The sequence below is a fragment of the Anneissia japonica genome, unplaced genomic scaffold (genome assembly GCF_011630105.1).
Source record: "Anneissia japonica isolate Jap-2015-1 unplaced genomic scaffold, ASM1163010v1 scaffold1946_len758022_cov188, whole genome shotgun sequence".
Classification (NCBI taxonomy): Eukaryota; Metazoa; Echinodermata; class Crinoidea; order Comatulida; family Comatulidae; genus Anneissia; species Anneissia japonica.
The window spans coordinates 369,615-380,161 of record NW_022694730.1 but is presented as its reverse complement, the minus strand read 5'-3'; the positions used below and the strand labels follow the sequence as shown (position 1 = coordinate 380,161).

At 35.7% G+C, this 10,547-nt stretch overlaps 1 protein-coding gene across 1 annotated transcript in view; it reads left to right on the top strand.

Moving 5' to 3' along the window:
* Positions 1-10,547, top strand: part of LOC117101224 (unconventional myosin-IXa-like) — a 104,879-nt gene that overhangs the window by 7,368 nt on the left and 86,964 nt on the right. The window contains exon 2 of the mRNA XM_033241139.1: positions 1,706-2,563. Within this exon, the coding sequence (XP_033097030.1) occupies positions 1,706-2,563 (858 nt within the window). The remainder of the gene's footprint in view (positions 1-1,705; positions 2,564-10,547) is intronic.

Here is a 10,547-nt window from a genome sequence, read left to right as displayed (position 1 = left end):
GAAAATCTTTTGATGACCCAAATCACTAGGGTAAGAAAATAGGTAAATAGAGTAATACAAAATTTCATCCATTTTGGACGAATAGTCATTCAACTTAGATATATTTAAATACCTATGTGACTGTAACTTTTTAATGCATACAAGACCTCTTTTGTACTCTGCCCTTTGACCTCACTTGTGATCTGCCTCTTGGAATCCTAGACCACACCTACATAATTCAACATATTGTTGATCACATAGAATACCACAGTCGTGTCGTCACAACACCAGGTGGTGCCCTCGGGACGTTGATTACCATTCATTACGCCCGAATGACTTTATAATCTTAATCGTTTAGAATAGGCTTTCTGGAATAGGCATTTTAAAACCTAATAATTTACCATCAAAATATACTATAAACACAAAAAGCTCGCATAATATACAAATAATGAATGTTTATGAGTGCAATGGGAAGAATATTTTTATGAGTTGAAATATTGACTGTTCCATTCAATAAGGCAGAGACGCATCCATTCATTATTTGTTTTATAAGACACCTAAATAGATTGGTTTGCCTAGGGGCTTAGTCCTAGCTAGCCTGGCCTAGGCCTAGGGGATAGGCCTATCCTCCACGCAAAACCTGGCCTAGAAATCCGTCAGTGCATTTCGAAATATTCCGCACACAGATTTTGCGCAAGTTTGAGCTAGTTTTTGAGATATCCACGCAATTAAAATACTTTACAGTAAATAAAACCTCCGCACAACGCTGAAGTTAAGAAAAGCAGAGGTATACAAACCACAGCTTGAGAGTCAGGGATAAGATTATAGGGTGCGTAACGTCATTTCTGGATTTAACCTTCCGGAAAAAGTCATCATATCCCAGGTAACGTGCAATAGACGATTTGGATGGGTAAAAAATGCACGATAGAACAAAATTTAAACCGTGAGCGATGACATGGGCAAAATAACTAATGTCACGTGGTACAAAAACAACCAATCAAATGACTGGAATCTATTTAGGTGTGTTATATAATATTAGTTATCGAACACACATTTAATCATCAATTAACATTACAAAAGAAAATTAAGATACAACTTCTTAAATACAAAATTAGGATCAATTGTTTGTCAGTGGGGAACATGGCGTCGGTTGAACGCATATTGTGTCGCCGATAGCAACGGAGTAGTATCACATGGTATTGTGACGTAACACAGTAGTACTCTAAGTTTATTGTAGCATAATATAACAGAACATGCATATACCTACCTGGGTCAAAATGTAGTTACTGAACTTTTTAAGGATGAACAAACTTAACATGCTTGTGCATAACAGACACCAAAATTGGAAAAGAGCTCCATAAAATGAGCTTTCCGGAGTGTGAAACTTAATAACTGACCAATCAGAGCAGGGCCAAGAGCACATGAACATCCCACAAACGTGTCTCCAGAAGCGGAAAGGTCTGGAAGATCATCAACCATTTCTATACAATTGAACATAGCAAATACTGTATATGCAAATGTTATTTAAACTTCAAACACTCGGTGTCTGTTTTAAAATGTCTTAATGTAACGACTTAAACGTAAAAGTCGTATACTGTAGTCTAACAATGCAAATCAGATTTTTAATTGCAAATCAGTTTTCTCTGAAAGTCACCATATATTCCATGAGTCATTTAGTATTGAAATGCTTAATGAGTTTTTAATGTTAATTTTTTTCTCATTTCAGGAACTGGACTGCAACTGCAATTCTAAAATGGAGACAGAAGAAGAGGAGATGATGTATTGGGTGCGAGTACACCCTGGTAACATTGCACCAACCAGGAATTCAGTTGCTGTTGAGGCCTCCAAACAAAGCTCTGTAGGGGATATTGTCTTTCAGCTTGCCTCAAAACTTGGTCTACGAAGGCCTGAAAATTACTTCCTCACAGTTGGGTTTAACAAGTCTGGTGATGATATCGAGGAAAAGCGTTTGGATAAGAACGATCATCCTGTGCTTATCCAACAGCGTTGGCCGGACACGGACCAGAGCAGTGTTCCTGGTCAAACTTTCCAATCGAAATACAAATTCTACCTTAGGAATATTTACGATACTACTTGTAAGGTATCAGATGTAAACCAGACTGGACCACTTGCCTTAGACACATTTGTTAGTAATTTGTTTCCTCAAATCAATTCCAAGAAGGAATACAATGACCTGTGCAATCTGCCGGATCTCAACGAGGACCTGCTCCTAAAAAATTTAGTGACTCGGTTCAAACAGGGTAAAATTTATACATATGTTGGTTCTATACTTATTGCTATTAATCCATTCAAGTTCTATCCTATTTATAATCCTGACTACGTTGATCGTTATCAGAATCGCAAGCTTCATGAGCTGGACCCGCATATTTTTGCGATTGCGGATGCTTCGTTTCATGCTATGCTTGAGGAAAAGCGTAGCCAGTGTGTGGTTATTTCGGGGGAAAGTGGATCTGGTAAAACGGAAAGTACAAACCTTCTAATTCATCATTTGACGGCGTTGAGTCAAAAAGGACATGGAACGGGAGTGGAACAGACGTTGCTTGGTGCTGGACCAGTATTAGAGGTAAGAAATGTTCAACATAAGATGTGGAGTGTAGTTGAATAGCTTAGTGGTTTAGATGCTTGCCTTCTAATCCCAGTGTCCTGGGTTCAATTCCTGTAATAGTAGGGCTTTTTCTCACAACTAGAAACAACTCCACCCCTTAAGCCTCATAAAGAGATTTCGCTGATAAAGACATCACTTTATTTCATTTATTTAAGAGGGCCCCTGAATATCAGCCAACTTCTAGGATACGCTGGAAAGGTCACGCTCTATAAATATGTTTCATGTAGACATTTCATATAGTGCTGTAATACAGTGCTATCTCTGGTGACTCTCAATATTTTAGGTATCTGAATTCATATTTTAGGTATTCCTAGTTTTAAAGTACTAAAGAAAGACCACAATGACCAATTAAAAAAAACAAAGAGACCACTCTTACCCGAGAACCATACTTTGTTTTTATAATACATTTTGAATTATTGTATACACTGTATTAAGGACCATACTAAATTCTGTTATTGCTCTGTGCAGCTGATAATCATTTTTTCTTTCGCATTCCCATCCTAAGTCCCTGACATGTGTAATTTGTTTCTAGGATTTTATTAAGCTGGCAATAAAATTGTTGCCATGATTATAACATTACTACAAACTGTAAACTGATTGTAGCTTTGGATCCAAAACATATGACTATAAGGTATTAACCTGTTGAGCACATGCTTGAGAGATTTGTTTTCTTATTAAAACTTTGTGGTAAAGTTTGGGAAAAAAGTAAATTCCAAACATTAAATTGTTCAGTTCTAAGTAAGTATAGTTATCAACTTCAAAATAAACAGATCATAAAATAAAAATATTTTCTGATTAACAATGAAGTTCCCCACTGTACATTTCCAAATATGTATAAAATATGCAAAGAATTGAAACAGAAATATTTACTACTAATGGCAGAATTTTTACTTTACAAAATAGGTGATTTTTAAATATTTTTAAATCAGCAATTAGTTTCTGAATAGGACAACAAGGCACATTATCTTTGATACAAGGCTCCTTTGAGTAAAGAGGAAAGAGAGAGACACTGCTACAAAATCAATTAAATTAGCATTTTACAATTTATCATCCAGCTGTACGTCAATAAAAAAAAAGAAGACTAGAGGGCAAATTCATGTCAGAAGGCATCTGTTTTTAAGGAATTGCTATTCATATAGTGCCCTCTATAATGTAGTTTGTACAGAACAAAAAACAAGGTTGTTGCTTTCAGTTATACTTTGTCTTTAGGTCATATTGTGTCATTCATCCCAATATCTTCTGATGGCAAAAAAGTATGTAATGATTTGTATATCATTTTTTTTAGTTTGTAGAATCTAGAATTATGAAGGTAGATAATTTAGGAATTTAAAAATTCTAACTCAAACCTCATAACATTAAAATCCTATGAATCATACATCACAATACATAAATATCATCTATGTAATACAACAATGTAAATTTGTTATCTAACATATATCGTCCATTTTTATAAGTTGCGAAATTATAATAAATGAAATAACAAGCCAGTCAAAGGTTACAGCCTGTAAATACTGTATACAAAGTGACTTGAGATTACTATAAGGGCTGAAATGTTTACCAATGACAGCAGCTAATATTGTTAGTACATACATTATTACATTGTTATCTACTAGTACCATAAATCAAAATATGTTTGATGTTAACAGTGAAAACTTCCTAAACAAAATTTGATTACAAAAAATTTGATATAAAAAGTTCACCCAAGGTCTTTAATAATTATGCACAGGGTCCCAACTTATTAGGAATGCCGTATTTGTTGAAAAACTGTTTTGGAGTATAAATGGAAAAATCACTAATTTGTCTCTGCCTTTATCTTGTCTCTTCTACTACGAAAATTTTTGAAAATGCAGAGAATATAATCCGGGGAGGTGCCTTGATTTGCCCGACGGGGAGTCCAAGGTCTACGATGGGGGGTGGGGGTCTAATTTCCCTGACGAGAACAAAGTGGGCGAGGTCGGACGTAGCTCAAAATCTTTGTAAGGTAGTCCAGGGTGTAAAACCCCCCCAAAAATGTAGTAAAAATTTAGAGGTTTTAAAGGCCTATTTAATATTTAATATATGTTAATATTTTTTTATTCTCCCCTGACAAACTATGGTTTTTCTCCCTGATGAGGAATCTATCCCCCGTAGCGCTGCCACTGACTATTATACCCTAGCGATCTTGAAATGTTACTTAATAGGCTGATGATGTAAGTTTACAGTACTACCAAAACTTATTCACACGTTTCTACAGTATGCCTCTGTTTCAGCATGATACATTTTGCTGGATTTGTTGTGAATTGGGTTTTAATAGTGTAAGTAAAATAACTTGATTTATGTGTCCTATATTGAATCAAAGGTGTGTGCTAAGGTGATATGAATAAAAGAGGAAATAACTAGTGGTGTTAGCCTTGGCTTCTAAATCCTTCTCACTTCCTACATACAAGGCAACCTGCTATAATGATCAACATGATGTCTCTATTTCTCACAGCCAATTTCAAACACATTCCTCATCAATTACTGTAATGTACTGTATTGCCAGCAAAGTATTGCTCACGAATATTATGTAAATTAGTCAATGCTGACTTTTTAACTTAAGTATTTTCATACTGTACATCTGTGAGGCCATTGGACATTCTGCATGAATGATCAGGCTATTCTGTTTGCTTGTTTATAAGTGGGCCCCTGGACTATCCTTATTGTTTGAGTTAGCCATTTGATTTTCAGTCTTGTGTGTGAGAGCAAAGAGTATAGAATCAATAGGGAACACAGAACGCACATTGGTAAGCATAAACAAGTGATGCCCTTATACGCAGCTATTGTAGAGGACGCCCTCTGCGTATGGTGTTTTAATTACACAGTTTGTTTCTGTGTTCCACAAGATGCAATTTTTTGGAAACAATGTGCCTTAATATATTACCTGAGGCTGAATCTCATGAGATTGAGGGCACACTTTACGAAAAAGATGGTGACTTCTGTTGTTACTAGGGGAGTGACGTATTTTCAAACTGGACTGTGTTCTCTTTCCTTTCTATACTCTTTGTGAGAGGCAACCAAACATTTCTTCTTGCATAATAAGTGGGACCCCAAGTTGTGAGAAGACACTTCTGGTAGATTGGTTTGATGAGCTTTCTTACCAACACGTGTCGTATTTTGATGTGGTTATGGTTATGATCATAGTAGTAGTCGGGACTACAGTGTTAGGGTAAAATGATAATTGTAGTGGTGATGAATAATATTTGGAATAATGGAATACTATAATCTGTCTTCGATTTTCATATGGGGAGCAATCGGCACTGTGGGGATGAGCTCTTAACATTGAGGTCAAGGGGTGGGGGAAGGATGGTTTGATGTGTACTTTACACTGAGTTATACAGTATGGGTACCAGTATATTTTGCTGGTAAAATTCCCACAGCCTTACATGAGTTCAGAGCTCTAGTTATGACTTATAAATGACTTTGCCCAAAATATATCATACTACTGATTTCATGAATAATAATGACTGATGCCAAATTAATGCAATGACATCTTATAATGGATCTTATTTTAATATACAGTAAACATTGCCTTTAGTTACACAGAATATTTACCTGTAAGAGAATATAGTAGAGCTGTATGTAACATTGTTGTAGTTGGTGTCATTGATGCCCTTTTAATTGGTATTTTTAATGTAATGAAAAGACCATTGAAACCCATAAAAATATAGTTTACACCAATTCGATTTGTTTTTATTATTAGATAATATTTGTTTTTATTATTAGATAATATTTGTAATTGGGTCATAAATTTGTGATTAATTTTGTATGGTATTCCTTTCTACAGTACCTTATTCCTATTTATACCTCATACATAGATTCTAGGCATCTGATTGGTTAAGAAGCAGGCAATAGAAAGTACTGTACTATTCCCCTGAAGAATAGTACTTTTTCACCTGTCGCATGGTGCAAACTCTAGGCTCTACAATCACGCTGTCGCATGGTGCAAACTCTAGGCTCTACAATCACGCTGACAGTATAGGGCATTGGTACCTCTACGATGAACAGATTGGCCCTTGACCATGCCACGGATCAGCGAGTAGACGATAAACAATAATTATGGATAGCAAAAGCACCAAAAGACAAATTAAATATGTCTTGTCAATAGTCGACAAATATTGCAAGACGATTGGTTGAAATCGAGGAAATGAGCAAAGAATGAGCTAGACACACTCTTCGATCACCTACAGTACAGACACAAATTATCGCTTCGTATCTGTGCGTAACATCTCATAATCTGCTTGTAGGTACGTTTTGAACGTAGCTACAAACCACTACGAAGGACATTGTTATTTCAATTAGCTTTGCAATGATCGTAGTCTGGATCGTTGGGCTGATAAACAATGCGTAAACAATATTGAAATATAATTTACCAGCTTTCAACACATGAACAATGTTGTAATTTAGCAATAAACAATGTTAGAACTTTATTGTTTTGTTATATCCTATCTTATTATTAGATCGATCATGTTTTAAAACTGTGTTTAGTTCGCTAGCTAGGTAACCTCTAGTGGGCATTCAGTATAGTTTCGAATTTCGATGTCATTTTTAACCTACGTATGGCCTACATTTTAACCTATAGAGGAGGAGAGCAGACAGTAATTCTGGTAAACTTTCCATTTCGGAGAATTTTGATCAGATATTATTGTTATGGTAGTAGTAATTTTCTTCTTTTAAATAATAATACTGATGACAAATCATGTTCAAATTATTACGATTTCTACAGATCACGTTGTTTATTGTTTACCGTAATTTGAAGCAGAACCTGCAAAGCGATCCAATACTATTAATAGAAGTATAGAAATCACTACCTTGCCGAATTAAAGTTAGTCATGTTAGACCGCATTTACTTTGTTTTTTACCTACTGTCGCTCACAGCTTTTCAACATTTGCCACGAGGTTAACCTTTAACACACTTTACTGTGTTCTGATTGGCGCACACTGATGTCCGATGCTATTAAGTTTGATTTTCCATTGGGTTTTCCATGTGACATTCGGTAATTTTACAACCTAATTCTCCTTTATATTTATTATTTATCTTACTAAATCAAGACTACAAAATATTATTTGATGAACAATCTTTTCACATGTGTGTATTGTCATTGAGGACATCATTTTTTGACATTTAAAAGAAGTAAAATAATTGTAAATAAAAAATAGGTAGACCTATGCCTAGGCTAATTAATTAAAAAAAATAATACAGCAGTACAAACAAGTTCCTGTTGTGGACAGCGAGTGAAAGAAGAGACTCCCATGAAGTTAAATGTATTATTGAAAACAGCTCCATACTTTAAATTAACTCGTGCTTGTCATTCATAAATTATCAAGTAATACATTGTTTATTCCAGTAAACTACAAACAGTCTTTCTGCACATACAAATAAACAACATGCTTTTGCTTCGTAGGTTCGCTTCGCATAGCCTTGCTTAGATTGTTTATATCAGGCTACAATGTATCTACGAAGCCTGCGCGCAGGTAAAATTGCAATAGTTTGTGGCGGTACTGTAGGCCTATAGGCTAGAAAGTAAGTACATTTTGAGGCTTGTAGAATCTATGTATGAGGTATATAAAGCAAATATTGACTGCTCTAGATTCGGGGAACGGTGAAATCTATTTCACCTCAGTGATGTGGAGACCATAGCCTATCTTATAGGCTACAGTCCACATCACTTCGGGGCAATAGATTTCACCATTCCCCTCATGAGCAGTCAATATTTGTATACCTCATACATGGATTGGTTAAGAAGCAGGGCAATAGAAAGTACTATTCCCCTCAAAAAGTACTATTCCCCTCAAAAATAGTACTTTTTTTACCTGTCGCGATGTGCAAACTCTAGGCACACTACGTCACGCTGTTGATGGTGAAGGGGACTGCGACCTCCACGACGAGATTATCTCCTCACCGTCATAGATCAGCAAGTAGAAGATAAACAAATATAGAGGCTGCTCGTTTCGAGATGAAGGAGGACTAGCCTAGGCCTAGCATTACTTCTTTATGAAGCTGATAGCAAAAGCACCAAAAGACAAATGAAATATGTCGATTGGAAGACGATGGGTATTGTTGAAATTGAGGAAATATTCAAAGAAGTGCTAGACACACTCTTTGATCGCCTAGCTAGTCGAGTAGTAATAGTAGGCCATAGGATGCCTCTAATATAACAGGCTAGGAAGTAACTACTTTTTCCAGCCTCGTAGAATCTATGTATGAGGTATATAAAACAAATATTGACTGCTCATAGACCGTAACCTATCTTATAGGCTACGATCCACATCACTTCGGGGCAATAGATTTCACCATTCCCCTCATGAGCAGTCAATTTTTGTATAATATTCCATATAGTAATGTACAGTAATATCTTATTATTTCTCAAACAATTTCCTTATCCTATTGAATCTTCCGCCCATGCCACCCTTTTCATTTTGTCTCTTAAGTTACAGCATTATATATCTATACCTTTTCTTTAGGCCCAAAAAAAAAGTTATTAGTTTATCATCCCCTCCATAACTTTTAGGGAAATTCTGATATTTTTTTATGGGGCCTTAATGTAGTATCTACTCCTTTGCTATGGTTTGTACAACCTACAATACAATCTCTTTTATTTTTGTAAATAGTCCATAATCCAAGGCACACAAGGTTATACATCAATACAATAGTAATACATAGGAAATGTCAATTATGCTACAAATAGCACTTGAATAAATACGAAACACAACAAAGCCAATTGATTCATGCACAGTAGATCTGGCCAGGAGACCAATCCATACTACAATTTGTACAATAAACAATATGATCAATGAAACAAATCATTTCTTGTCTCCCAATTCCTTCTCTATCCACTTGAACTGTTTAAATTATTCATTTTTATAATGCACTATATAAAGTAGTTTGTCTCCATAGATAATGCACTTGTGTTATCCTGGTTATTGGATACAAAATCATTCATACATAATGTATAGCCTCCTCCCCTCCCTTAGGAGTATTGCTGGTCTTACAGCTAATTTAGTGCCAGACCAATTTCATTCTACATAATTCAAATCCTACCTGGTACTCATTCATATTCCTGGGTGATAAGAGACAATAGATAAAAGTGTCTTCCCCACAGACACAACATGAGCAGTATAGATTTGATTTATAAAACCATGTGTTTATAAACTTAATAATAATAATTAGAAATTGCAAATTGCAAGTGAAGTGCTGCGAAGTACAACTGCATGTAAATGTTCTTCGAACAAAATTTTTTATGCGAGTCAAGTGAAAATAATGAATAATAAAAATATAACAAATAATATGAGACACGACCCATTGTCTATATTAGAACACTTCTCATTGGGTAACAAGTCGTAATTTTTCATTTTTGTCAAAAAGTGTCTATAGTGGTGAATTATCGTTAAGGTTTTTTTTAATAAAGTTTCAAGAATGTCTATGTATGTGGAAAATGTAGTTGATTACCAAAGGTTACAATTTTTATTTTGAAGACTGCATGGTCTAGGAAGTGTACATTTTTTTATGGGGCAAGTTTCCAAGGGCGGGTTTTCTAGGGGCGAGTTGACTGCCAAAGAGTGTTGCCAAAGTGCGAGCCAGCGTGTTATTTGATCACAAGTGCGAGACATCGCAAGTGTGAGCCAGCGAGCCATGACGTCACGACAATAGATATGAGACGTTACTCGAGTTGTGCGATGTATCGGCTGAGATTTGTGGAGTGCAATTCAAAAAACAACTATAGGTCTAATAATGAATTATTGTGATGTTAAATAGACAATGTTAGCTATCAAGGAGCGACATTGTTTTTCATTGGGACCTTCGTCCCTTCAAGGCTAGGCCTATACCATCCTAGCTAGTCTAGGCCTAGAATAGGATAAGGCTAGCGCGACATGCGGACGTTGGTACGAGTAGGTTAGTCTACAAACGTCGCCTAAAGTAATTGAT